Raw genomic sequence first — 27,925 nt, forward strand, 5'->3', positions numbered from 1 at the left:
GATCTTGATTCATCAAAGAAAAGCATTCAGAGCACTTTAAAGGTGTAGATCCAAGACTCATAGAGGCACGGAATATCCTGAGTTGGAGTAGACCCATCAGGATCATTGGTCCAGCTCCTGGCCCTCACAGACACCCCAACAATCCCACCCTGGGCATCCCTGGGAGTGGTGTCGAAACACTCCTGGAGCTCTGGCAGCCTTGGGGCCGTGCCCATTCCCTGGGGAGCCTGGGCAGTGCCCAGCAGCCTCTGGGGAAGAACCTTTTCCTGGCACAAATATTCTTCTATTAAAAGGAGCAAGTACTTTTCATCTAAATTCTGGCAGTGTTAGAGCTCAGCTTATCTGCCGGTCTGCCACCATGAAAACCCTCAGCTGAGCACTCAAACTTGGAGGCTGAGGTACCATTTTTGCATCTAGAAATTGTCATTGGAGAATAAAGTTGAAGCAGTGCAGGGCAGAGAAAAAAGAATTCAGAAATGGGGTTTTCCTGACTCAGACCTCCCTGGGACACTGCTTTTGGGCCCAAATTAGAGGTTTTTCTGCTGTGAATTTGTGTTTTTCCCCTCAGCACTGTTTGGCAGGTCAGCAGCCAAACCCCACTCGCACCCTCTGTGTCACCTGCACTCCTGCCTCCCTCTCAGCTGAGGACACTGGGCCCTGCCAACCCTGCCCAGCAGGTAAATACATCTCACAAGCATCTTCTGTGCTCATTAAAACACAGAATTTGAGGAGACTGGAGTGGCATTTTGCTCTGGTAACACTTCTCTGACTTAGTGGAATAGAGAGATGCTCCTTGTTTTACAGTAAAACTGGAGGTTGAAATTAATTCCTGAGAAAAAGCAGCTGCTGCTCCAAAGAGCTCATGAAGGGCAGAAATGAAAGTGAGAGAACCCCAAGGACCACAGCTGGTTTTGAGAGTTTATGGGAGGGGTGCAGCTGAGGCAGCCCTGGGATGGAAAGCAGAGTGTGCCAATGTTGCTGAGCAACGAGGGAAGCTTTTGGGTTCCCTTCTCACGCAGAAAGCAGAGCTCTCACTCTCTGATTCTTAACTGATCATCTGTAAAATTGATCTACGTACAGCCAGAGCTCCCTCCTCTCCAGGATTTGATTCACTGGCTATCACAAGTACCATTTCTAAGGAGAGCTGTAGGCATTAGGAACCAAACAGGGGAATGCTGATTTTCTCACCTAATTTCCCTTTCTGCTCGACACTCTCGAAGAAATCCAAACAAGCCCGTGTTTAGGAAATTGCAGTGTGTTGTTGAGGGTGTCGCTGAGATGCAGAATGAGGCAGCAGGGGAATAGACTGAGAAGGTTTTGCTACAAAACCATTGCCTTTTGAAATTCTGTGTCTTCAGTGAGAGGGCAGGAGAGGCCTTCCAGTATTGAATGGCCACAGGCCACAGTTTCCCCATAAAAAAGAGAGTTTTCTGCAGGATTAAAATCCCTTTTGCACCCAGACAATGAGCATAAGCCCAGTGAGGATTTGGTAGTCCAAGATTAGCTTATTCTTTGTGCTTGTTTCCTCTGTTATCCCTCCAAGCCCTCCTCCAAATCCTGTCCTATCCTTCAGTGTAGCCCCTGGCGAGGGAAGTTTGGGACTGCAGGGAGCAGCAGTATCACTGATCATTCCCCCACACCCCCTCTGATTTAATCCCCGTTTCCCAGCCCCACTGAACCCTTGGAAAAAGGCCTGATGGAGAGTGGGGTGTAGCTGTCAGCTTGTCAGAGGAGCAGGGCAATCTGAGGCCCTTCCATGATTCTCCCTCTCCTCCAAGCCCTGAATTGCCACAGGAGAGGATTCCATCAGCAGCTCCAGGTGCCTCCTGCAGAGTAACCCAGCTCAGTAACTCAATTCTGACGTCTGTAATTAGAACCCCTCCTATTAAATAACGAATTCCTGTGCTCTGGCTGCCTCACCTGCTGCCCAGGAGAAGGGTGAATGGAAGAGCTAAAGAGATCAGGGTCTCAGTAGTTCAGATCCAGTTACAAAACATGGGGGAGGGAATAGGAACAGGATTCCTGTTATTTCCAGTGCCTGGGGTTAGGTACCAACACAGAGTATCCCATTGCTGGAATTCAGCTTTCTGAAATCTAAGCCGCCCAGACCAATCCCAAAGCCCTGAGGTGATAAGGAGTTGGAATTGCATCACCAGCCTGAGATTCCCATGTTCTTTTTCGTGCTTTGACTGATTTTAATGACACATAATCTGTGTATTTAGCACTGCCTGCGTGAGACAAGTGCACAGCGATGGATTTCAGCAGAGCAGTGGTTCAGTTAATCCTGCTTTCTTTCTCTTTCTGCTCTTCAAAATCCATCTGGAGTTTAGGAAACCATTTGATTATCAAGTTCTGCAAAGCCTTACTTGGGGAGAGCAATTAATTCTAAGTGGATGTCAGCATTTCATCACTCAGTGTACAACTGGCAGCAGGATTTTAAGTGAAAAATTGGGGAAAGAAACTGGGGAGAGGAATGTGGAAAAATACTAGGAATACCTCAGCTTGATCTGTAATCTCCATGATCTTGGAGAGAACAGAAGAATTGGAGTAGAAAGAGAGAACCATTAACTCTAACCATGCTCATAAAACTAATTTAGCCAGAAATTTCATTGTGTGTTTTGAATTTAAAAATATCATTTTGTGTTAGATGTTTGAATTTCCTCAGCTTTACAAAAGGAAGAAACATTTTTAGGCAGGTAGAGCCTGAGCTGCCCAGAATGTCTTTTCTGAACAACATCATTTTGGGTTTTTTTTAATTCTCTCCAGGTCACTTCTGTCCTGATGGCCTCGAAGTCCGTCCATGCCCAGCTGGGAGCTTCAAGCCCAAGGAGGGAGTTCCCAGAGCCAGCAGCAGCTCCTCAAGCTTGCCAGGTCTGTGTCCTCAAACATTTTAATTTTGGGCCTGCTGAGCTCACCCAGCAGGTCAGTTGTAAGAAAAAACTCAGAAACTTTCTGGTTTTAAATTTATTTGACAGCACTTTTGCATGGGAGGCTCTTTTTTAACACTCTCAGTGAACTTTCCCAGCACAGTTTCCTCACTCAGACTCCTTTCCAAGCTCTCTCATGAGTGGGAATAATTGTGCATGAGCACAATGAAAGGTGACCATCCCCTTTTCCTTTGGGAAAGGGGTTCTTTATTCATGTTTGAATCACTCACAAGAGTCCTCAGCCTCTCCTTGCAGCCAGGGGAAATGAGGTTAGAGATCAGGGAAAACCTTTATGTTACAACAGCAGAGAAAGCACTGGAATTTCTGCCTTCAGAAGCTGCAGAGGCCCTGCTCTTAAATTCACAAAAGCCAGGCAGATGAAGGAGTTTGTAATGCTCTGAGTGCTGTGAGGCAGCAGCACAAAGCTTCCACAGATTTCCAGCTGTGATGCTTCCTTCTAAATATTTTTGGTTTGGTTTTCTAAGCCAGTAGAACTTTGTTTTGTACACACAGGACTGAGTCACCCTAATGACTGGGAAACGCGTGGAAAGCGACGAGATTTGAGTTCAGCTGTGGTGAAAATAAGTTTAAAAGGCAGAATAATAGAGGTTTGTTAGTCTTTTCTGGTATTAAATCTTTGCTTAGGTAGAGAAAGGGAGCCCTGGCTGGCTGTTACAATAATCACACGTGGCTGAGGCTTGTTCTGCCTGGGTTTGGGCATTTCAGATCATCTCAGTGCCTCTCACAAGGGTATGAAAATGCCTCTCTGTCCTTAACAGGGCTGTGCAAACAGGAAAATAGAGGGAGATTCAGGGAACGAGCTCAATCCACCAAAGTAAACCTTGGCCCAAGCCCAGAATGTTTTATCCAGGGTCACAAATCCCAGCCTGGAGCACAAACCTGGAGTTCAGGTGCTCAGTCTCCCTTTGCATCTCTTGGGTTCTTCCCCTCATGTGCTAAGAAAATAATTATCTCCTTCAAATCAAGCCATACCTTTGTCTAGCTGATCATTTCTTCTCCAGCAAATGACTCAGCTGTAAAAGTGTCTTGACTGTTGAACGATTTTTCTTTACTCAAAAGCCAAGTCCAGGAAATTGCTGCCTCCCGCCCACTCCTGGAATTAAAACCAGACGTGCATTTCCGTGGTGCAGCAAGGAGCAACCCTCACATCTCATCAAGACAGCCAAATTCAACAGACAGGGCCAGTGGCATCTGAAAAAAAAAAAAAAAATCATTGTAGGAGCTGCAAAGTAAATTAGAGTTGAGAAACTCCTTGGGTTTAATAATGTAAGCTGTTGTGCTGTGCCCGTGCTGCTTCATACAATGATGGTGTCATCTCTCCTAAGGAACACTTGGCACAGGCAGGAAAATTCCTGATGCAACAGGATGAGGGATGAACTCTGAGAAACCACAGAATGTGTTAAATACTCCGCCCTGATGGTCTTAGGCTCTGCCCACCCCCTGCACTGGTGTGTGTCAAGTGTGACAACCTCATTTTCCAGTGAAACCAAATGTTTTGTGTCCTATTTATCGCACAGCAGCAGGTCCAGCCTGGTCCTGCAGACCAGAGGAAAGCTTAGCTCAGGGGTAACATGCTGAGATTGGCCAGAGCAGCTGTGGCTGCCCCATCCTTGGGAGTGTCCCAGGCCAGGCTGGAGCAGCCTGGGATGCTGGAAGTGTCCCTGCTCATGGCAGGGGTGGGAAGGGATGAGCTTTAGGATCCTTTCCAGCCCATACAATCCTGGGAATCTGGGATTCTCTGCTGTAAATCTGCTCCCTCACTGATCCCATATGAAGTCACAGTATTAAATCTGTTCTGAGCTCCATCATTTTCAGAAATTCAGGCAAAAAATGGGATGTTTCTGCCCCTGTACCCAAGTGGCCTGGATTCAGGTTGTGTAAATTCACTGTCCTGCTGGATTTGCTGGGGGTGCAGATCCATGTCAGGAAGCTTTTGTCAGCTTCAGGCTGAGTTCTGAGTGGGTCCCACAGCTCCATGAGTTTGCAGCCCCTTCAGAGATGTTAGTTCAGTTGTGCTCAGTGCTGGGGAATTTTGTAGCCTGGAGAAATTCCGATTTCATCCTGCTGAGGCTTTCCAGCCTTGCGCTCCTCTGGGCTGTGTGGTGTAAATGTAAAGAGGAAATAAGGAGATTTCTCTGAGGGGTGACAATGAGCAAGTGGGTGGGAGGCAGAGGGGGAGACGACCCCTAAACTCACTTTGCACCCTGAGGAATCCCAGCCTGGACCTGTGCCTTCAGTCTGTGGAGGGGGAAGCCTGGATTTGAATGAATCCTGATATTTTGGGGGGCTGTAAGGCTCTACTGCAGCCTGCAGAGGCACACACACACACCAGGGTACGACTGAGTCTTGTCTTCACAAATACTTGGAAGGCAGCAGGGGTCCAACCTGGAATTCTCCAGGGAACCTCCATCCTCAGCCAGCATTCCCCCTTCCCCTGGAATTGCTGTATTTGCTTTTGAAAGGCCTGGCTCAGGAGGAGAGCAGCCACTCCTGGGCTGAACTCGTGTTCCCTTTTCACCACGTGGAATACGTGGGAACGTTTTGTAATGAAATGCGCTTTCTAAACACGCTGACAGCAGCGAGGGATCGTTGTTTTATCATGTATCGATCTTGCTGATGTTCCTTTGGGTTGCAACACGAGCTACCTTCTGTTTAACACGCGGGATTTTAGGGATGATCACAGCTCAGGCTGGCTGTCCTTCGAGCAGGTTTGCACTGAGTGCATCTCCAGCCTGCAAAGCCCCTTCATCTCCCTGCATTCAGAGTGCAAACACGGAAACAGCCGCGTTTTCTTGGAAAGCCCAGGCTCTGTCCCAGCAGAGCCCCAGGCACGGTGATTGTTAGCTGTGCCTGCAGCAGAGGCTGCGTTCGGGCTGATGGGTTTGTTTGTGTTTTAACACCTCGGTTCTTATCGGAGCTCAGAGCAGAGGGGTTTGGTACTTCCAGGAGCCACTCAGCTGCACTAAATTCAGCTAATCCAACACCACCACCTCCTGGCTTTGCTGCAGCTTTATTCCTGGCGTGGGTGAACCTCCCATCAAATTCCCTTGCTGCAGGTGGAAGAGGAGGTGAAATATTTTGCAGGATGCTCTGACCTCAGCAGCTCATAATCCCTTTGTGACCTTAAGTATGTCTCTCTTTAGGAAGTGGCTTGTGCTCGAGGTGCCCTGCTGGGTATTTCTGCCCCGCTGGAGCCAGGTTCCCAGTGCCCTGCCAGCCGGGCACACACAACCCTCTGCCAGGACAGGATGAGGCTGCTGACTGCAGAGCCTGCCCAGCAGGGAGGGCTTGCACCCAGGCTGGCCTGGCCCAGCCTGACACAGAGTGCTCAGCAGGGTAAGCCTGGGTTATTTTCTGCCCACTCTGTGTCTGTGCATGAATTTCACCTCCGCAGTTTTTGCTTTGTGCAGGTGTTTCTGGTTTTCCCTGCTCGCCTTTCCCTCAGCTCACACAGCACGGAGGTGTTGCTGTCTCTTTGCACCAGGAATATTTTTGCAGCCTTCAGAGCTGTTTTCCCTCGGGTGGTGGCCTCCAAAACCTCCTTCAGGTCCTGCTGATGGGTCTGCTTGCAAAGGGAATCGTTTTGCCCTCCTGTTTTCCTCCCTTAGCTCCTCCTGAAGGGCAGTTTTGTGCTGCTGCTGCCTCCAAGGGTTGTTTTTGTTGCCAGCAGAGGAGTTCTCAAATCCCCCAGGACAAAGCAGCCCCCAGGAACCCACAGCAGCTTCACCCCTTAGAAATCTGGGGAAGATTCCTCCCCATTCCCAGCTGATGGAATGGAGTGAAGAGAATTAGGGCCACCTGCAAGGACAACTAAAAGAGCCCCTGAGAGTGGAATGTTTGGCACAGATTTCAGAAGAGCACCATGAAATCACCTCTCAGGTGCAGGTGTCTTCGTCCCCTGTGCCAAGATTTCATGGCAGTTTCTGGTAAATCAGTGTGACACAGGCTGTCCTGGTGGAAGCTTCCACAAAATAGGTAAAAACAGCCAAGAAGGAAGCCAGGCCACACATCCCATGGTTATGAACAACGTGACCTGGCTGAATAACCCACTTTTGGTTTAAAACACCTCACACAAGCAGCCCATTCACAGTTTCATTTTAATTCTGCATTATTGGTGCTCAGTCACGTTGCTGTCAGCCACGTCAGCTTTTCCCCAGCTCCTTCACCCCAATATTTTTGTAGGGCACAGAGTTTGCCTCCCCCTGGCATCCAACCCCTGCCCTCCTGTGCTTTCAGGTACGTGTGCCCCGCGGGGTCAGCCAGCCCTCATGCCCCCAGCAATGCCTGTCCTCCAGGAACACTTGGCAACCACTTCAACCTCTTTGACAAGTCCCAGTGTGAGCCCTGCCCTGCAGGATTTGTCTGTGCCAGAGGTACGTGGCTTTAGCACAAAAATGAGCTGGTTGTTTTGGTCACCAGTATCGCAGAGCCCACCAGAAGTGGGTCAGTGAGGTATCACAGCAGTGGGAAATGGGAAAACAGTTTCCCTTTGGTACCCTCTGTGCCCGCTGGGCGAGGTAATTTTGCTCTGAAGTTTTCTGTTTGTGCCATCCCTGGTTGCTGTTTTAACTTCCTGACCTTGAGGCAGCCAGTTTTTACAGCCTTCCAAGTTTTTAGCTTATTTGTGGCCTCTTCATCTCTATGCCAGCTTTGGGCAGGGGCACCACGCAGGGCACTGGAGTTGGTGAATAACTGCTTTAGTAACCAGCTCTGGGGTAGAGCCTCTCCTCTCATCAGCAGAGACAACAATCATTGTTATCCCATTTTAAACCGGGGAAAAGGCACAAAATGAGGGGGAGATTTAACGCAGGGCTGTTCACAAACAGCTGAAAACCCTGGGAATTGGGTGTTGTGAAGCCAACACGCTGCCCTGTGCTGCTCTTAAATTCCTCCTGGTGTTTCCACAGGAACAGGGGGGAAGCAGAAGCCTCCCAGCCCATGTCCAGTTGGTCACTACTGCCCGCCTGGCACCAGGCCCCCGGCCCAGCTCCGGTGTGCCCCGGGCACCTGGAGCAACAGGACCAGCCTGGCCTCGGCTCAGGAGTGTTCTCCATGCCCTGCGGGCTGGTTTTGCCTGGGAGGAGCCCGTGTCCCTACTGGGAGATGCAGCTCAGGGCACTACTGCCCTCCAGGTAGGAAGCTTTGCAGGGGAATGAAGGAGATTTAATTAATTTTCAGCTTTGTGAACTCTGATAAAGCCCCACACTTCCAGTGTATTTTTTGCACCGTGGATAGCAAACTGTCCCTTCTGTACAGTCACTACTTTATACTGTTTGAACTGAGCAGGTTTGTCCCGTTACTTCCTCCCCCCATCCCCCTTAATTTGCAAAGAATTAAAATGCTCAATCAAGCACCTGGTACAAGCAACCATTCTAAATTTGAATCTTCCTGCAAAGATTCTGCAGTTGCTGCTAAATGCTGATTTTTTTGTTGTTGTTATCAGAGCTGTGAGCACGGATTTTTTAACATGAATTTACGAGTAAATCATGTAAACACTTAATAGCCACAAAAAAACCTTCCTGCCTTCTGTGTTCGAAGCTGTATGAAGATTTGGGGTGGCTCTCTGCTCTCTTTTTCTTGGAAAGGCGCCTGGAGGAGCACCCAGTTCCCCTGCCCTGCAGGAACCTACAGCACGCGGCTGGGCAGGGGCAGGCTGGAGGATTGCTCTGCCTGCCCTGCCGGAGCCTTCTGCCCCCCTGGCACCTCCAAACCAGTGCTGTGCCCAGTGTAAGTGCAGGACAACGCTGTGGGGCTGTGCAGGTACAAGAGACAATGTCTCCTTATGGCATTTCAGGGCTCTCCTGGTTTTATTATTATTTTTCTGCACTTGGAGTGTTAGAGGTGCTTTTCACCTTGAGGGTGTTCCAGGCAAGTTCTGTCTGAATTGGGTGAGTTTTGCTGCAGAAACAGCACATTCCCTCTAACCAAAACACCAGGAATTCAGGCTAGAGGTGCACTGTATTTCCTTTTTTTGCTTGGCTGCTGTCTTGGAGTCCCCCCTGTGCTGTGTTTCCTCCTCAGAGGATCCTTTCGCTCGGCCCCGGCAGCGGAGGCGGCTGCAGACTGCACCCCCTGTCCTGGGGGACATCACTGCCCCGAGCTGGGCACCGTCACCCCTCGAGCTTGTGGGGCTGGTAACTTCTCGGTATGTAGCAATCCTTTGATCCTGTCTTCCCTTCAGCATAAGCCTGGATTTCAGAAGGGGAGCTGCCAGGGGAGGCTGAGGCTGTGAGTGCCCCAAGGGAGGCACTGGGATGAGCCCACCTCCTTCCTGAGAACTTGGGGTGGTTGTGTGCGGAGCTTTGAACACCACTGGCCACCTGTGCTGGCCCTACACGGAGTTAAACTGCTATTCCAGAGCTTGGGAATGTTCCTGCACACTCAGGTCTGGAGCTGCTCCAGACACGATGCCAGAAGCATCTCCCAGGGGTGCAGTCCTGCTCCTGCTGCTGTTCCCACCCCAAACACCATCCCAGTTCACCTGTCCTGTGTCTGCTGGGTTCAAACCTCAGGGTTCCATGGCACATTTGGCCCTGGCAGGGAGCAGACACTCTCTGTGTCTCCTTCCTGCTCGAGAGGAAGTGTTGGATGGCACTGGGATTAAACTCTCAGGTGGCTTGGGGAGGGAAAGCAGCAAGGCAGAGCCACAAAAGGGGACAGTGATGGCACAACTATTCCCACAAAGAGGTGCTAAGGTTTGATTCATATTTATCTACCCCAGACCTGTAATTAATAGTTGGCTACTGATAATTGCCATGTTTCCCTGTTGATGACAGACTCCTGTCAAAGGACCCCAGCACCTCTGTCCTGACCAGTTTTCATCCCTGCACAAATTTGGGAGCTACCATTGGAACCCGCCACTGAGACTGGAGAGGGAATAAACCACAAATGGAGATTTATATGTGGCAAATAGACCCAGATTATTCCTCATTTGCAATTGGAGTTGGGTGTAACAAGGAAAGATGAGGGAATTTGTATTTCCCCTGCTCCTGCTGGCAGAGGGTGTTGGATTCCCTGTTCTGGGTTTGTGTGGATAATCCACAGGCATGACAAGGCTGATCTGTGGAGCACGGGCTTCCTTTTCACAGGGTGGAGGCTCTGAGTTGCACCCTGGCTGCTGTCAGAGCTCGGGGGCAGTTTGGAAATGGGAATCTTTGTGTTGCCTGTGGCATTCCTGAGCACAACAGGGAATGTTTTATAAAACTGGCTGCACTCACAGCCTCGGGTTTGGGCCTCACCAGGACTTGCCACAGGTGCAGAGGGGTTGTTCAGTGCTCCAGCAGTGACACCAGGATCCTTTCCCATTTCAGGAGCCGGGCTCAGCCTCCTGCTTGCCCTGCAGAGTTGGGCACTACTGTGCCAGTGAGAGCACCAGCCTGGAGGTGATGCTGCTGGCCATGGTGTGCCCAGCAGGGCTCCTGTGCCCGGGGGGACAGGCAGATGTCCCAGATGCCACTGCCAACGCCTGCCCACAGGGACACTTCTGTCCCCAGGGAGATGCTGTGAGTGACTCTGCCCTGGGGGACTCACTGTTCTCTCTGACTGGGATCATTGCTGTGGAAAACCTTTCCTAACAGCTTTTTGTTACTGATTTCTGTACTCCGTGTGTGTTCACAGATCTTAGCAGTATTTGCCCCACATAAAACTGTTCATGATGTAATGATATATAGTAATATAATAATAATATCAGGAAAACATTTTCTGAGGTGCTGTACACAACTATCCTGAATTGCTTTCATGGCTTTAGCTGCTATACCTTGGCCTTGTGGGCTGCAGGAGTCATTTTAGGGTGTCAAAGACCCCTTTTTCCATTTCACTTCCAGGCTCAGCCTTGCCCCAATGGCACCTATGGTGAGCAGAGGGGACTGAGCAGTGCTGCTGGATGCTCACCCTGCCCTGCAGGGAAGTTCTGCTACACAGATGGGATGGAGCCTCCAGGAATTCCTCACCCTGTAAGTACAGCCCAGCGTCTCCTAAATTTTCAGCCCAAATATTTTACCCCAGGCTGCATCTGCTAGTGAAGCCAACGCTGTGCTTTGTGCATGTTTTCTGTCTTTATTTTGCCTTCTGCCTGTCAATGGAGGCTAGGAAAGAGAGTTCAAAGGTGAGGAATTGCTGCTGCTCCTCATCTAATGAGTTTTGGGATTTTTGTTGCAACTGTTTTGTCTCAGGGAAGAATGAACTCGTCAAAGATTAATAGCTGTTAAAAAAAAAAAAAAAAAAAAGCAGCCTCAATTAAGGGTATAAAAAAATGCTGATGGATTCTCTTCCACACGGATGAATCCATGGTTTTATTGAAGAGCAAGGTGGTAACTCTGTCCCAGTTCCAGCTCTTCTCTAAGTGTGGAAGAAGAGCATCTCCCCCCACAACTCTACAGGCAAAACTTGTAGGGCTTCTCTCAATGCCAAGATTTTACCCTAAGGCCACCTTGCCTACCATAATTATCCCACATGGTCAGAATTTTACTGGTAAGGCCCTAAATTCCCTTTCTTCTCTTCTTTCCTACCCCATTTCCTTGCGGTGAAGAAACACCAGGTTATTCAAGCTGCAGGTGAAGCTGACCAGATTCCCTTCCTCTGGACAGAAAACAACCAAGTCTGGGTGTGTGCTTTGTTTGCAGACAGGGGATTGCCCAGCTGGCTACCTGTGCCCTCCAGGGACTGGATTCCCCTTCTCCTTCCCCTGCATGCCAGGCAGCTTCTGGGATAACTCCAGCACAGAGGGAGAAGGTGTTTGCAAGCCCAGCCCAGCCGGGCACTTCTGTGACTCCCCTGCCCTGACGGAGCCCAAGCCCTGCCCAGCAGTGAGTGGTTTTCCTTGGTTCCATGGAAGAAGCTCCTCTGTGGGATTCTTTAATAGAAAAGCCTTAAATGTATCAATCTGGCTTTGTTTTGCAGGGTTTTTACTGCGCTGAAGGCAGCTCCAAGCCTGAGCCCTGCCCAGAGGGGACATTCAGTGACAGGCAGGGGTTGTCTGGACCCTCGGGGTGCAGCCCCTGTGCTCGGGGTTCCTACTGTGCTGCCCCAGGACAGACCGGGCCAAGTGGGCCTTGTGAGGCTGGATTTTACTGTCAGAGCAGGGCTCTGACTCCAGTAAGTCCCACTGATGAGTTTTGCTGCTCCTTTTCTGATTGTGCTCCACTGTGTTGTTCTATTTTCCCCACTGTGGTGCCATTTTTTTTAACCCAGTGGCTTGGGGAGTCACAATTGTGTGCTGCTCACACTCAAGTTTATGGCACGAGGACCCTCAAGGGGAGTGTGGCCATGTCATGTCTTTCCCCTCTCAACACTGACACGCTGTTAACTAAAAGGTCACCAGTGGATGTGAATCAGTGTAAAATTTCATCCCTATTTATTCTCTTTGAATTTCCTTAAGTCAGTGTTGTCTGTTCTCTGCACAAGAGTGTGCCCCTGATGTTTTTTTTTCTTTATTCCTCACATCAGTTTAATGCCTTAAATATTTTAACCTCATCTTCCCCCCTTTTTTAATGATCTTTTTCCATTCGCAGTGGCCCACGGATGGTGTGACAGGAGCTGTGTGTCCTGCTGGCTCCTACTGCCCACCTGGCTCTGCCTTCCCCATCCCCTGCCCTCCAGGGACTTTCAGCAACATCAGTGGGCTGAGGAGCCTCCAGGAGTGCTTGGATTGCCCACCTGGGTGAGTGTCACCCAGGTCTGGAAGCAAACAGGAACCAGGTCCCTAAAATTCCAGGGACTTTTTTATATTGGGGCTGTGCTGTCCAGTGGGAAAAAAAATGCATTATTGCTATCCAAGGGGTTTTTGTTTTCCCAATTTAGCTTGTATTGTGCTGGGACAAACAACCAAGCTCCCTCAGGACCTTGTGAACCTGGATACTTCTGCACAGGAGGGGCCAAAAGTGCTCTCCAGCACGTGGTGGTGAAGGGACATTATTCCTTAGCAGGAGCTTTCAAACAAGAGCCGTGTCCCCTTGGCACCTTCCAGCCTGTGAGTACCTTGGGGCTCCAACCTGAGGGTCAGCAGAGCCCTTGGAAACTGTAAAAATGTGTGAGTAGAAATTCCTGAGGTGTTTATAAGTGGTCAGCTTGAAAAAAAGAGGGTTTGGGGATTTCTGCTAATTTGGGTAATCACCACCTGCTTTGCTTTTACCCCACAATGGAAGAAGAACCAAAAACCTTTGGGTGAAGACATGAGATCCATCAGTCCAGGGCTGTTGCCTACAGCTCACTTGGCCATTTTTATTAAGTTTCCTTGCACAGATTTGGAAGAGCTGCTGAGTCTTTGGCCTGGCAGGGGTGAATTAACTTGTGCATGTCCCTCAGTTCTGTATTTGATCAGGGCTGCAAGGTGCTGTTCACAAACTCCAAATTTGTTGCTTTTGGACTGCAGGTCATTCCCTTCAGTGTTTATTTTGCAGCAGAGAGTCCCTGGGGGTTTTATTCTCATGGTAAGCAGCACAACCCCACCCGCCAGGCTCTTCATTCTCTTTCAGGGCCGTGCTCAGTCTCTCTGTAGGGACTGCCCTGAGGGTACTTTCTGCAGTGAGCCAGGCCTGGCTGCCCCCCAGGACTGTCCCAAAGGGCATTTCTGCCTGGCTGGCAGCTCCTTGCCTCTCCCATGTCCGGTGGTAAGAGTCAAATACGGATTTGTTTTCCAAGCAGCAATTTTCAGGAGGCTTCGCATCCCTTGGCAGGGGCATCCAGCGGCTCTCTCTGTGCAGGGAACGTACACGGATGTGGAGAGGGCAGGTTCCTGCAAGCCCTGCCCTGCAGGGATGTTCTGCAGCAGGGCTGGGCTGCCTGAGCCAGAGGGACATTGCCAGCCGGGCCATTACTGCAGTCAGGGCTCCAGCACCTCCTCACCCGTGAGTGCTGAACATCTCGCGTTGCTCAGGACCCTCTGGCCCTACAGAAGTTTCATAAACCATAATAAATTCATTTCAATTCCCTGGCTTCAGGTAGGGCTTCCATTTGGAGATCTTTGCCCACGAGGACATTATTGCCCTGCTGGCACCGGGCACCCCAAGGAGATGCCGTGTCCTGCTGGCACCTGGAATGGCCAGAGAGGAGCCCAGGATGTCACTTGGTGTCTGCCTTGTGCCCCTGGGTTTTTCTGCAACATGTCTGGCCAAGATGCTCCTGTGGGACTTTGTGCACAAGGTGAGACAAAGGCAGAACCTGTGCAGCTGCTTAGAAATGGGTTTTGACTTGGGAGAAGAGCTCCAATGTCTTCTGTTTTAAGGCTATTACTGCACGGGAAGGACAACGACTGCAACGCCAGAGGATGGTGTCACCGGAGATCTCTGTCCTCGGGGACATTTCTGCCCTGCAGGCTCAGCAGCACCTTCCCCCTGCCCCAGTGGGGAATACAGCAGTGCCACAGGTCAGGGAGTACAGAAATGCCACAGGTCAGGAGCTGCAGCATTGGAGCAGCTCAGGAGCTGCAGCTTTGCAACTCCGCTGTGACTCAGGGGAGACTGAAACACTGAGGGCAGTTTTTGTCCGTATCCAAGAAGGTCTTGAGAGCTGCTGGCATCGGGAATATTCAATGTTTTGCGGTAGAGGAAGGCTCGAGCAGAGATGTTTGGTTGTTTCCTCCCCTGGTGTCACATGAGGAATGTATTTCCCCCTGCAGAGCTCATGTGTTCTAGGTTGGTGGCAGTGACACTCAGTGCACCGAGGGCTGGCAGCAGTTTCCAGCTTTCCCTCTGTTCCTCCTGCCACCTAACGGGGAGACGTGGAGGTGACTCAGGCTGGTGGAGTGGAATTTGCTGAACCCAGTGCTCCTAGGAGAAATCTGTATTTGAGGCCGTTTACTGCAGAGGAGCTAAAAAAAATAGCTTTATTTCAATTTCGGCTTCTTTAAGTGCACAACCAGGCAGAGGGAAGTTGTGCACGTGGTATTTTCCTTCCATTTCGTTCCGTGCTTCCTTTTAATTCCCATTTTTCCCTCACAGGTCAAGACAGATGCTTTCCTTGTCCTGCTGGGTTTCACTGCTCAAAAGGGCTCAGGCGCCGCTGCCCTCCTGGGTTCTACTGCCCTCAGAAAACTGGGATCGGATTTTATCCTTGTCCTCCTGGGACTTACAACCCTTCCTATGGCCTGAGCCGTGCTGAGAGGTGCCAGCGGTGCCCTGCAGGTGAGGGAATGCTCTGTTGGGACCTGTCTCAGAGGGTGATGATCTCTCTGCAGCTCTCTCTTCCCGATCTTCTGATGCGTTTTTGCCCCTAGGAAATGCAAACTTAAAAATCCACAGTCAAAAGAGGATCTTGGTCCCACTGGTGGTGTCCCCACAGGTTTTTGGAGGCTCTACAGGAGGGTTTGGTTCACACTCAGGGTTCCCCAGAGGAGCATGAGCTCAGTTAGGATGGGGTTTTGTCCCAGTTGTGCCAATGTTGAGGGATTTGGTTTCTCCAAGTCTTCCTTTGGCCTTCCAGTGCATGCAGCAGAGCAGCTCTCCTGCTTTTTTCTCCCAGTTAACTGATTCCCTTTTCCCTCTGTGGTCTTCCAGGGATGTTCTGTGGAGAATGGGGATTATCCTCTCCCAGTGGTCCCTGCTGGCCAGGATTCTTCTGCACAGCAGGTACAGAATTTGGGATTCAGAGAGCAGAAAGAGTGAAAAGGTGGGGAGCTGTGGCCCTTATGGTCCTTGCTGTTATTTATTCCATTCTGCCATGGATTTCTGGCTTTATCATCATGAGCTACAATCAGCTCCTCTCTTCTTTCACCCATGGAAATGGTTCTTTAGCCATGGGGAGCAAACTGGCCAGTGAGAAACAACCCAAATCACTCAGGATACTTTTGCTTTATCTTCCTCGTGCAGGAGCAAGTGTCCCAAACCCCAGTGGAGCCACAAACACGAGCAGTGGTGGCCCCTGCCCACCTGGACACTTCTGCCCAGCTGGCACCAGTATCCCCCAGCGATGCCCTGTGGGCACTTACTCAGACAGGTGAAGCTCTGTGGATCTGCTGATGCTAATTTTGATTTTCTTTTCCTTTTTGTTTGTCTCTTAGTCCTCTAAACTATGAAGTGCAGCTCAGCGAGGTTCATTAGATGTCCTTGCATTGATCAGAGAAGTTTTGTGGTTGCTTTCACTTTGCCAGAGCTGAAGCATCAGTGGCCCCCCTGCCGAGCTTTCACCCTGGCCAGCTGAAACCCTGCTTCTGTCCCTCTCAGGCTCCACAACTGGCAGGATTCCAGCTGCACTGAGTGTCCACCTGGCCACTTCTGTGGCTCCCCGGGCCTCAAAGCCCCCTCAGGACCCTGCTCACCTGGGTACTTCTGCCAGCCTGGGGCTTCCTCACCGTCACCGCCTGGTGAGCGGCGCTGGGTGAACCGGGGTTTGGGCAACAGAATGCTTTAAAAAATGCCACCTTTTCTCCCAGTATTCCTGCTCCTGCCTCCTGTCAGTCATCCAAATCCCTGTGTGAATTTTGTTTGAGGGGTTTGTGCCACACATGCCAGTGTTACCAAGTGAGCACTGAGCACTGGGGCGGTCACGGGTGTCTGCCTGCAGTGGGCACAGCCATTGTCATTTATTGTGTCTCGGGAATAATCATTGCCAGGGAAGAGTTCCAACTCTCTGCCTCTTCTCCTGTCTGTGTCCCAGGTGTGTGGGAGAAAGGAGGCCCTTGCCCTGTGAGCCACTTCTGCCCTGAAGGGAGCAGCTCTCCCCTGCCCTGCCATGCAGGGACTTACAACAACCTCTCCCGACAAGCTGCCTGCTTCCCCTGTGCTGCGGGCTACTTCTGCCCAGAAAACACCACCAGCTACAGCTCAAACCCCTGCCCAGCTGGATTTTACTGCCCCAAAGGTGAGACATGGGCCCAGGGAACCAGGCTGAAACATCCTCCTTTAAATGCAAGAAGTTCTTTGTGAACAAAGTGTTTGTGTCAGCCTGGTTCTTCACAGAAAACTGCCCCAAAACAATACTTTAAACTATAGCTATGACCATTGCTTAACAGCCTCACAAATTACACAGCACCCAAAGCCAGTTTTGGCCATGAAGGGGATCAGCAGTGGGACAGACTGGCAAAGAGTGCACGAAGTGATGCAGCGGATTCAGAGCCAGGATCGTGTTTATATTCCATGAAAGGTTCCTGCTCTCTCTATTCCACAGGCACCAAGTTTGCCACTGAGTTTCCCTGTCCCAGGGGTTACTACAACCCCGACCCCATGACCCAGAGCTTGGACAGCTGCCTGCCCTGCCCACCTGGGCACTACTGCGGGAAGGAGGGGCTGACAGCTCCCTCAGGCAGGTGTGACCCAGGTGAGTGTGGGGCTGCTGGGTGGGGCAGTGCCCAGCCCTTGGGACAGGGTGTTTGGGAGGGTGGTGCTTTCACCGTGCAGCTTTACCACAGCCCTTCCAGTCGGTTTGCTGGATCCTCTTGCTGAACTGTAGGTATTTAGCAGGATTGAACACACCTCTGCTGGTCGGCTCTGAGCCACGAGCAGTCTCTGCCTTCTGAGCTGCTCAGGCAGCTGAGCTGAGCCCTGTGGCCATAAAGCAAAAGTCCTGAATTTAGTGTTGCAAGATCTCTTCCCATCTTCATTAATATTAAAACATGGTATTATTTTATAATATTGAATTGCATGTGCTATTGCGTGGGAAATTACGGCCTGGTGGTGTTCAACTTCGGTGGGATGAACCTGTCCCACACCCTCTGCTGTGCCCACATTACACCCAAAGCCATCCCAGCTGGTTTATTTGTGATGTTTTGGGGGCTCTGTCATTACCAGAGCTGCTCAGTCCCGTTTCCTGTTCCCAGGCTGGTTTTGCATCTCAGCAGCCTGGACCTCCCAGCCCTTTGACCTGGACAACTACACCAATGCCAACTGCCTGTGCCCGGCCACTGCCACCGGGGGGAAGTGCACAGCTGGCTTTTATTGTCCCCAGGGAAGCCCAGAGCCTCTTCCTTGCCCCCTGGGGCTCTTCTGCAATGCCTCAGGTTGGTGTCTGTGGGGAACAGGAGTTTTGAGGGGATATTCCTGGTATTTCCATGGACATGTAGCAGTGCCTGCAAGACGCCCATGGTGCCTTCCAGAGGGAGGCTGTGAGCAGTTGTTTTTCCAGCTTTTCCCCCTTTGTCTCAGTGCTCTGAGTGCCACCATCCTCTCTGTCTTGCAGGGCTGCCTGTCCCCAGCGGGGAATGTGCTGCTGGGTTTTACTGTGCAGGGGAAGCTGCTGGCCCTAAACCCACGGATGGTGTGACTGGGAACATTTGCCCTGTGGGCTCTTACTGCAGTGGGTATCCAGCACTGAAAAGTTCACGGCACAGAACACTTGAAACACTGACAGGGTGTGGCAGCCAACTGGCTGGGGTCTGTCCATGGTGCCAAAGTCCCAGATTCTTCCCCTGATTCTTCCCCTTTCCTTTAAAAGTGGGAGGTGACATCTTTGTCTCAATAGCTGAACTTTAATTGGCTTCACCTGTGGGTAAAATGAAGCCAACAATGTCTGTCCCTTCCCATGCAGCACTGGTGGATCTATGAGTGGAAAATAAGGCTTCCCTGCTGCTGTTTTGTGTTCATCCAAGCCCTGAGTGCAGCCCTCTCACTCATTCTTTCATTTTTCGTTTCTGTCTTGCTTCTCCTCTCGCAGCTGCAGCATCAGCAGCGCCCCAGCCCTGCCCAGCAGGCACCTTCTCCAGCCTGCCAGGGAGGAGAGCACTTTCTGAATGCCAGCCTTGCCCCTCTGGCTTCTACTGTGAGGAACCTGGCCTCAGTGCCCCAACTGGGGAGTGCTGGGAAGGTAAGAGGGGAATAAAGTGCCCTTCAGGCTGTCACGGTCTCTGGGGATGTGCTCAAAGGACTGTGAGTGACAAATTCAAAATAAATGTCTTTCTGTGGGTGGAAAAGCCATTTTTCAAGAGTGGAAAAGCCATTTCCCTGCTGGGAGATCTGACAGGAGCCAGAGGTGCTGCACGTGCAGAAAACAGGAGCTGTGTTTCACAGGATCCAAGTGTTGTTCTGTGCTTCCCTCAGACAAGAGATGACAGCTTGTTGTTGCCTTTTGAGCCTTCTATGACCAAAGATCTGCTGCCCACTGTTTTTCTTCTCTGCACTGGAGGAGAACATTTTCTGTCTCTCTCTGAAAAGGCCATTAGAGGTCAAAGCAGCTCAGATGTGAAAGCAGAATTAGCAACATCTGTGTTTTCGGAGCAATTTGAACACTGACATGGAAAAACTCTGATGTTCAGTGGGAAAACTTTACTTGAAGGGTTTCAGTGACTGAAGGGAACAGAGAGATCAATGTTGGGTAATGAAGTGTTTTCCTGTGTCACCTGTAGGTTTTCTCCTGTTTTTTGGGGACTGCTGGGTGTTAAATTTCCTGCTAAGAGTGCAGTGTGTTTGTGCAGCAGCAGAGGGTCAGATCAATAGTTATTTAATGCCAGCAGCAGGTTTGTGAGGGGCCAGTGAGATGCTTTGTGTGCCTGGAGAAGCTGTTCTTCCCTAATGAGCAGCTTCTCTGTGTCTAATTCAGCTCTTCCCTCTGTCCCTGCAGGTTTTTACTGTGACAGCCAGCAAGGACCAGTCACTGATGTCACCCTCTACCCCTGCCCACAAGGCTTTTACTGCCCAGCAGGGACCAGCAGGAGCTCTCAGCACAGCTGCCCTGCAGGGACCTTTGGGCCGAGGCAAAAACTGAAATCTGTCCAGGAATGTCAAAGATGCCCAGCAGGAAAATACTGTGAACTCCCTGGCCTTGCTGCCCCAACAGGTGCATTGCTGCTCCTCTGAGCATCCTGCTGGGATCATCAGTGGCTGATAATCAGTGCAGGGCTTGGAGCTGGGCCCCAGGGTTCTCACCTCAGCTGAGGTGAAATGTCCCATTTTACTTGTCAAAAACTGCTTGAGAAAGAAAAAGATTCATTTTTCTAAGCAAGGAGTGAGAGGACTGCAGGAGCCAGAATTCTATGTGTGATACCTCTTTTAAAAAATCCAGTGTGGAGTTTTCCGGTGTCAAACCTGTCTGGCATTTTATTTAGACTTAGTTTGGGTTTTTAGCCTGGTTCCCAAAGAACTAATCCTTCCTTGTAATTGATGTGCACATGATTAGGTTTAGCAGAGAAACAGAGGGCAAAATACCCAGCAATGACATCTCTCTATTTTTTTCTCAGGATTGGGTTTTTTTCCACGTCTGATGATTTTTTGTTGGTCCTTGTCCTGAAAGGCCCTAATTCAGCAGAGCACTTTGATAGCATTCTTAATGTTTCAGTCTCTGCTTAAGGATGTGCTGATTATGATTCTGAAGGGAAATGTGTGCTGGAATCCTCATTGGAATGTGGGATATTTATTGGAATGTGGGATATTTATTGGAATGTGGAGGCAGTGCTCAGGCTGTGAAGGGCTCCTCTGTCTCTGCCACCGTGGCATCTGCCACCGGCCCTGCCCTCCTGGCAGGTACAGCAGCTCCTGTGCTGACCATTCCATCAGGGACTCCTAGATGGCAAACGGCTGTGTCTGAAATCTGTATTTGTGTGGTTTTTCTTTCCTCATTATTCTGTTTTTCTAGGAGATTGTGCTGAGGGCTTTTGGTGTAAAAGCGGTGCCCGGGTGAGAAACCCCCAGGATGGAGAGTCAGGGCTGATGTGCCCTGCTGGTCACTACTGTCCTGAAGGTAGGGGAGCTTTGGAGCAGCATTTTCCTTCATTCCTAGCAATGCTGGGAGCCATTTCCTCACCCTGCTGTCACCGATCTCGCCAGGTGCCCCAGTGCCACTGCAGTGCCCTCCTGGCACGTGGTCAGGCCGGGAGGGCAGGAGGAACGTGCAGGAATGCCAGCCCTGTCCTGGGGGACACTTCTGCAATGGCTCTGGGCAGAGGGCACCCTCGGGGCAGTGCAGCCCTGGGTGAGTAGCAGAACGATGCCATTTCCGTGCCCTGCTGGAGCAGGGATGGTCTCCAAGGGGGTTTTAGCTGTTTGAAACCCAGAGGTGTGTCCTGGCTGCAGGTTCTACTGTGCCAGCGGCGCCCAGACCCCGACTCCCACCGATGGCCTCTCAGGAGCTCCGTGTCCAGTCGGTCACTTCTGTCCCCGGGCCTCCAGGAGCCCAGTCCCGTGTCCCCCTGGCTCCCACGTGCCCCATTCCCATGGGGAGCAGTGCCAGGCTTGCCCAGAGGGTCAGTACTGTGTGTCTGGTGAGGAGGCAGCGCCGTGTCCCCAGGGTGAGTTAAAGTCACACACAAATGCCTGGTTTGTCTTTGACTCTCCAAACTCTGCTGATTCCGATCTGCTCCTTCTCTTCCAGGGTACTTCTGTCCCCAGGGCACAGCTCTTCCAATTGCTTGCCCAGCAGGATCCTATAACCCTTCACAGAGCCAAACCAGCTGCCTGCTGTGTCCTGAAGGGTGAGACACAGTGAGCTTAGGGACTGCTGGAAATAATTGCTTATCCAGGCATCGTGGAGCAGTGTGTGGGGGGAAAATGAGTTATTTTACCACTGGAAAGCACTTGAGGAAGTGCTGTCAGGCAGCAGAGCAGCTGCTGAGCTGTTTCACACCACCACCCAGTGATTATGGGACCAGGAAAAGCCCCAACCCCACATACAGCCCCACTGGAAGGGAATTTAGGCTGTTCAGAGCACAGAAACCATTGGCACCATAAACTTGTTCCATGTCTGGAGTAAAAGCTGGTTTCCTTGGCAACAGGCTGGCACTGGCCTGCTGAAGGGGAAGAGGATCTTGAAAATCACCTGATGCTGAGCCTGCCTTTTCCTTGGGGGATTTATCTCCAATTACTGCCTGGATTTGAACTTGATTAACTTTTACAAGTTGATGAATCACAGCCTGGATGTGTTGGGATTCAAGTTAAGAAAATTATGTCTCTGTGGCTTTTGCAATTATGCCATCAATTTGGCATTTGGGCAATCAGCTCAGAGTGCAGTGAATTAGGTCTCTTTTCTGGTCAATCCAGCACAGGAGCCAAAATCCTCATTTTTTTTATTCTCTCTTTGGCCCAGGTTCTTCTGCCCCAAGAATTCCTCTTCCTTTCTGGAGAATGAATGTCCCCCTGGCCACTACTGCCCTGCAGGCACTGCCTCTGCAGCTCAGTTCCCATGTCCTAAAGGGACTTACAACCCCCAAGCTAGCAGCAGCCTGAGGTCCCACTGCAGCCCCTGTGAGCCAGGTGAGGCAGAGGAGCCTCTCTCAGTGTGGTGACAGTGGGTACTGAGTGCCCTTGAGGTTCAGAGGGTGTTTTGCTCCCTGAAATGTCTTTCCAGGGTTTTCTGCCAGTGCTGATGGCCTTGTTTGCTCTCTCAGGGCACTTCTGTGCACTCCCTGGGCAGTCCCAGGTGACAGGACCCTGCCTGGCCGGGTTCTACTGCACTGGAGGAGCTCCCAGTCCAACCCCCAGCGATGGCCTGGTGGGGAACAGGTGCCCCCAGGGAGCCTACTGCCCTCTGGGCTCTGCCTCCCCACTGCCCTGCCCTCCTGGCCAGTACAGCAGCTCAGCTGGGAACACTGGGATCCAGGACTGCCTCCTGTGTGATGCAGGTAAAGCACTGAAAAATCCTGATTAATGAGCTTTCAGCTGTTTCTAGGGCTCCTGTGGCTCTGGAGCAGGCAATCCTGCACAACTGCTGTCCTGGAGAGAGGTGTTAGGCAGAGCTTTTTTGGGGAGAGGTGTTAGGCAGAGGACAGAGACCAAATCTGCCACTTTTCCACCTCAGAGGATGCTCACAGTGAAGTTTAGACAGAGAGGTTCCCTTCCCACCCTTTCTCTGGGTGCTCTCGCATTCAGAGGTGACACAAGTGCTGCTTGTTCTCTGTGGCTCTTTTCAGCAGAGCAGCTGTAGGTGAATCAAACAGGATGAACATTTCCTCATCCCAAATTTGCTGTTGTCTGTCTGGAGTGACCAACATGGTTACTGTCCTTCCGTGGTGCCTCTTAATTTAATTTCAGGATATTTCTGCAATGGCACTGGACTTGTGTCTCCCACTGGATTGTGTGAGGCTGGGTTCTACTGCAGTGGAGGGAGCCTATCTCCCAAACCTCCCAGGGTAAGATGTGCTGTGGTGGAAATGGTGTAAAATATATAAAATATCTGTGGAACTGAGGGCCACAAGGTCACCTGAGTTCTCCTGCCCTGGATTAAACTCTCCCTTTCAACATTACCCTCTTTGTCAGGTGCATCTGGTTGATTGGTAGTGAAAGGGGAACAGAGATAACAAAATACATCTGTCTTTCCTTGAGCTTTACATTTAAAATCTAAGCAATAGCTCTGTCTTTGCATGTTGATGCTGCAAAGCAGCATGGAATGCCACATCAGATTAAAATTCCAGAGGTTAATAGTTCATGAGTTTGATTAGAATGCTGCATCTGCCAGCCCTCCTCTGAGGCAAAATTCAGCAGGAATTTTAGAGATGATGATAAGACTCAGCACTGGCTTTGTGCAGCCTTCAGGACTGAGGGGTGAGAGCAGCATTTCACGGTCAATGTCTGCTTCTCTTCACCTTCAGAATCTGACTCAGATGTTGTTGCACACGAGGAGTTTTTAGGCTGTAACTGCGGTGCTTTCCTTCCAAGCCAACAGGCAGTGGAGGTCCGTGCCCCCCTGGCCATTACTGCGAGGTGGGCAGCAGCAGAGCCCAGCCGTGCCCTGCAGGGACCTACAGCCCGTCCTGGAGCGGGACACGGTGCCTGGAGTGCCCAGAGGGCTTTTACTGCACCTCTGCCTCCACCAACTACACAGATTGTCCTCAAGGTGGGTCTGTGCCCCACCCAGGGGCATCTTGCTGTCCCTCAGCTCATCTCATACTACTGATATGATGTATCTGTCAGAGCAGTGATAAATTGCAGGATAGACCCATCATCGTGGCTTGGGATCAGTCCTTCCCACAGAGAGATGAAGGGAATGCCTCGTGTGCAGGCTGGGAATCCTTCCCAGGCTGTTCCCAGCCTGTCCTAACCATTACGAAACCACCTTTTCTTTTTAGGTCACTACTGCCCCAGGAACACAGAATTTGCCACGCAGCATCCTTGTCCCGCCGGCACCTACAGCGAAGCCCTGAATCTCTGGGATGCTTCCAAGTGCCAGCTGTGTCCTCCTGGAAGGGTCTGTTCCAGGCCAGGCTTGGCCAGGCCAGATGGACTCTGCATGCCTGGGTGGTTTTGTCCACCTGGATCCACATCAAGCAAGCCAGTGTTTCCTGGAAATTACTCTGGTAGGGAGGAGAACAGTAAAGTGTGATGGTGGGGGTTGTTGAGGGGGATATTGGGGTCACCTAAAGGATATTAGGGGAATATTAGGGTCACCAGACAGGTTCAGGATGGATTTCTTTCCCTTTTTCCCCCTTAATTCAGTGCTCTAGCTCTTTTCTTCCTGGGCTAGTGCAATTCTCATGTTTCAACTCACGCTGTGTCTTTCCCACTCACAGGAAAGGCAGCTCCAGCTCCAGGATCTGTTGGGTTGTGCCAGGCAGGAACTTTCTGTCCTGCTGGGTCATCCCTTCCTCTTCCTTGCCCTCCAGGTAGGAGCTGAGTCTTTTTTCCTGCACAAATTTGTTGGGCTGGGTTTTTGTACCTGTGTCCTCTTTCCCCTTGTGCCAAGATCCACAGGCAACCCCAGCCTCGTGCTGGGACTGCTCCTGCTGTCTCCAAAAGCTGCTCCTGCTTCTGCCCCGTGCTCCAGGTTGGTTCTGTGCCAGCCCAGAGCTGGCAGCTCCGTCGGGTCCCTGCGAGGCTGGGTTCTACTGCACGGGAGGCTCCACAATCCCAAACCCCAGGGATGGAGCAGGGGGAAACCTCTGTCCCCAAGGCCACTTCTGTCCTGCAGGGAGTTATTCCCCATCTCCGTGTCCCTCAGGTAGGTTTGGTGGCAGCTGGTCGCTGCTGGCATTTCCCTTCCCAGAGCCCAGCTGAGGCTGTGCCCTTGCTCTGCAGCCCTTGTCAGGCTGTGCTGAAGTTCTCCTCTATTCCCCAAGGAAAAGCTGCTCTCAGCATGGAAATTCAGCCACTAATCCAGTGCTGCTGCACTGGGACATGAGCCCTAAATCAGACAGGAGCTGCTGAACTGCCCCCAGAGCTGCTGGTGGGGAGGGAAGCTCCTGCTGAGCCCTCCTGAAGGACAGCTCACACAGCCAGGACATGTGAGAGCCTCTGCACCCCCCTGCTGAGGGAGAGAGTATCATTAACAGCATCACTAATGAGGCAAAGGGTTAAATTAAACGAGAGGCTGTGGAACGTTTGTTTCTTTCCTGGATTAAATCTACAGTTGTATTAGCAAGGGATTGCACTGCTCAGTCCAGAAATAAACAGGAATTCACCTCAGCCAGCAGTCAAGACCCTCTGATAGGAAGCTCTCATCCCAGGGACTGCTGGGATTTGGAGAATTCCTTCCTAAACCAGCATCCTTCTGCATCTTCTGGGACAAGTGCAGCCAGAAAGTTCCCGTGCGAGCTGCTGCTTTGGGATCCTGGTAATTCCCCCACAACCACTTCCAGCCGGGGATGTGAGGATGCAATAATGGGATTTTGGTGGGGTTTTATTGCCAGGCTCCTTCTTGCCTCATCCTGGTGGCCACTCAGCACAGGACTGCCAGCCCTGCTCCCCGGGCTGGTTCTGCCCCCAGCATGGCCAGAGCTCCCCAGAGGGCTTGTGTAAGGAAGGATGGTTTTGCCCTGCAGGCTCTGCGTCAGACCAGCACTCAGGTAGGAATTCTTTGGGATCATTCTTTACCTACAGGAGTTTCAGCAGCAAGATCAGTTTAAAATCTGGCTTTGGTTACAGTTTAGAAATGACTGTTGGGGTTAAAAAAGTTTTCCAAAAATTATTCCAAGTAACACAGGGTAAATTATTGGGTAATAGTAGGAAGTAGCAAAAATAGGGGATCTTATCAAGCAAAAGAAAGCTGAAAAAATACAAATATTTTCACCACAGCAGTGATGTTAGAGAGGCATTTCTTTTTTTGCTCTCAGATTATTTGTGTCCTGTGGGTCACTACTGCCCCCCTGGCAGCCCGGAGCCCGTGCCCTGTCCTCCTGGAGAATACCAGGAGCAGGCTGGGAAGGGCCAGTGTGAAACATGCCCAGCAGGAATGTGAGTGACATGGATTTGCTCCTTCCTCTCGTTGCTTTCTTAGGAATTATCAGGTGTTTCCCTCTGCCTCAGGCTGCTCTGTGTGATGTACAAGACACACTTTGATGTACAAGTCTAGTTTTCCTGTTTCTTTTTTCACATCACCTTTCCCTTCATTGTGTGATTTTCTGTGCCACCAAAGTTCTTGTACCACAGGGAATCCAGCCTGTGGATGGACGTGGATGGGATGTGGATGTGGATGGATGTTCTGCCTGCTGGGGTGAGCAGGGTGATCCTGCCAGGTCACACCTGAGCTCTCTGTTGGTTTTTCCAAGGAATCTCCTTCCTTTCATGGTGTAGTCACTGCTGTGCACAAAGTTTTTTACCCCTGCCAGAACAGGGGGAGAGCACAAGCACTGGGATCTTTTGGCAGGTTCTGTGCCCCACAAGAGCACCCAGGTGATGTCCAAGAGAATATCCACGGTGTGGCCAAAGCCCTGGAATGCCCAGCAGGACATTACTGCCCTCCAGGAACAAGGGCTGCCAACCAGTACCCGTGTCCAGAGGGCACCTACAGCCACCAGCCCGGCCTGGCAAACCCCAGGGACTGCAGGCCTTGTCCTGGGGGCACGTTCTGTGCCAGGGCAGGTGGGAGTTGTGTGTGGATTAAACAAAATCCTCATCTGCTTTGGGTCTGGGAGCGAATGAAGGGTTCTGCGCAGTTCATCTAAATTTTATGCAGCGTTTGCAGCCATTTCTGGGAGCCCTTGAGTAGATTTGAAAGGTTTTTTGCAAACCATCTTTTGAAAGTTAAATTAAAGGCAGATCAATGTGGTTTTGTTCTACAAAGGTTATGAAACCAGCAGTCAGGCAGCCTGGGGCCTAGGACTCATTTGGGTTTGTCTCTTAGTGGAAAGCCCTGTAATTATCGTCCCTCCTCTAAAAGGGTGATTTAGGAAACCATTTGGGCTTTTATCTCTCTGCTCATCAGTTGTGAGGATAAATATTGAGAGTACAGATCGAGCTTTTAACTAACAGAGCTCTTGCCTGGCCGGGAGGCTCTGGGGTCATCGTGGTGGCCAGGCTTGTCTGGATGGTCTAGTCCCAGAGCTGTGATTTAGGGGATGCCTCTGGCTCGTCTGACTTGGTGCCCGTTGCCTTTAGGACTCTCAGCCCCAAGTGGTCCGTGCTGGCCTGGGCATTTCTGCACTTCCCAGGCCCGTGTGCCCAACCCTGTCAGTGATGGGACAGGGGGTCTATGCCCAGCAGGGCATTTCTGCCCTCCAGGGAGCCCTGAGCCACAGCCCTGTCCCAGCAGCACCTTCCTGCCCCAATCCGGGATGGGTTCCCGTAATTCCTGCCTGCCCTGTCCTGCAGGGAAGTTCTGCCAAGGAGAAGGCCTGGCTGCTGTATCTGGTGTGTACCGCATGCATCCAACATCCTTCTTCTCTCCCAGTTTGGATATTTTTTACATTTTCTGGTTCCAAACCTAATGCTGAAGCTTTTCTCTTGCAGGACCGTGTCAGGCTGGGTATTTCTGTGACCCTGGCTCCACACAGCCAGACCACAGGCTCTGCCCCGCTGGCTCCTACTGCCCTGAAGGCTCTGAATTCCCAATCCCCTGCAGCCCAGGAAGCTTCAGCCCTGTCAGTGGGAAAGGGCAGGCAGCAGACTGTGAGCTGTGCCCCGCTGGGCACTCCTGCAGCGGTGAGGATATGCTGGGGTTACAGAGTGAGGGAAGAAAATCACCCAGTACAGCTTCACTTCTGACAGCCTTGGGTACAGCAAGAACAAACTGAGTGCCCCACATCATTTTTAGTCGGCGATGGTTTCTAGCACTAAGAATCATTTCAATTCCAAAACTGCTGCTGGGTTCTCGGGAGCAGCCTCAGGTCACCCAGAACTCCTTGTTTGCTGTTAAAACTCCTCTGCACCTCTTGTGCACGTCTGACATGGCTCTGGCCTCGCAGGGAAACA

General features: G+C 51.1%; 1 protein-coding gene across 18 annotated transcripts in view; it reads left to right on the forward strand.

The window, feature by feature from the left end:
• The window catches only part of LOC116455698 (SCO-spondin-like), a 70,416-nt gene that overhangs the window by 24,108 nt on the left and 18,383 nt on the right, over positions 1-27,925 (forward strand). For 15 of the 18 annotated variants that reach the window (XR_004244453.1, XM_032133861.1, XM_032133866.1 and 12 more), the window contains 43 exons: positions 569-677; positions 2,767-2,871; positions 6,092-6,284; positions 7,185-7,321; positions 7,856-8,080; positions 8,534-8,675; positions 8,970-9,093; positions 10,259-10,450; positions 10,772-10,900; positions 11,570-11,752; positions 11,847-12,041; positions 12,458-12,606; positions 12,747-12,915; positions 13,421-13,555; positions 13,649-13,792; positions 13,886-14,087; positions 14,170-14,310; positions 14,885-15,067; positions 15,440-15,511; positions 15,752-15,878; positions 16,106-16,245; positions 16,539-16,742; positions 17,049-17,198; positions 17,698-17,877; positions 18,057-18,173; positions 18,531-18,680; positions 19,434-19,649; positions 20,445-20,549; positions 20,636-20,780; positions 20,882-21,096; positions 21,180-21,279; positions 21,891-22,057; positions 22,192-22,425; positions 22,835-22,932; positions 23,459-23,636; positions 23,869-24,096; positions 24,310-24,402; positions 24,564-24,737; positions 25,426-25,581; positions 25,849-25,969; positions 26,382-26,596; positions 27,113-27,364; positions 27,464-27,655. Coding sequence is in view for 17 of the 18 variants with exons in the window: in XM_032133861.1 (XP_031989752.1) it covers positions 569-677; positions 2,767-2,871; positions 6,092-6,284; positions 7,185-7,321; positions 7,856-8,080; positions 8,534-8,675; positions 8,970-9,093; positions 10,259-10,450; positions 10,772-10,900; positions 11,570-11,752; positions 11,847-12,041; positions 12,458-12,606; positions 12,747-12,915; positions 13,421-13,555; positions 13,649-13,792; positions 13,886-14,087; positions 14,170-14,310; positions 14,885-15,067; positions 15,440-15,511; positions 15,752-15,878; positions 16,106-16,245; positions 16,539-16,742; positions 17,049-17,198; positions 17,698-17,877; positions 18,057-18,173; positions 18,531-18,680; positions 19,434-19,649; positions 20,445-20,549; positions 20,636-20,780; positions 20,882-21,096; positions 21,180-21,279; positions 21,891-22,057; positions 22,192-22,425; positions 22,835-22,932; positions 23,459-23,636; positions 23,869-24,096; positions 24,310-24,402; positions 24,564-24,737; positions 25,426-25,581; positions 25,849-25,969; positions 26,382-26,596; positions 27,113-27,364; positions 27,464-27,655 (6,886 nt within the window). In the remaining variant the exon portion in view is untranslated. Of the gene's footprint in view, positions 1-568; positions 678-2,766; positions 2,872-6,091; positions 6,285-7,184; positions 7,322-7,855; positions 8,081-8,533; positions 8,676-8,969; positions 9,094-10,258; positions 10,451-10,771; positions 10,901-11,569; positions 11,753-11,846; positions 12,042-12,457; positions 12,607-12,746; positions 12,916-13,420; positions 13,556-13,648; positions 13,793-13,885; positions 14,088-14,169; positions 14,311-14,884; positions 15,068-15,439; positions 15,512-15,751; positions 15,879-16,105; positions 16,246-16,538; positions 16,743-17,048; positions 17,199-17,697; positions 17,878-18,056; positions 18,174-18,530; positions 18,681-19,433; positions 19,650-20,444; positions 20,550-20,635; positions 20,781-20,881; positions 21,097-21,179; positions 21,280-21,890; positions 22,058-22,191; positions 22,426-22,834; positions 22,933-23,458; positions 23,637-23,868; positions 24,097-24,309; positions 24,403-24,563; positions 24,738-25,425; positions 25,582-25,848; positions 25,970-26,381; positions 26,597-27,112; positions 27,365-27,463; positions 27,656-27,925 lie in introns of those variants that run through there. The other 3 variants (XM_032133864.1, XM_032133862.1, XM_032133872.1) reach the window with 3 other exon arrangements.

This window comes from Corvus moneduloides, chromosome 25 (genome assembly GCF_009650955.1).
Source record: "Corvus moneduloides isolate bCorMon1 chromosome 25, bCorMon1.pri, whole genome shotgun sequence".
NCBI classification, from domain to species: Eukaryota; Metazoa; Chordata; class Aves; order Passeriformes; family Corvidae; genus Corvus; species Corvus moneduloides.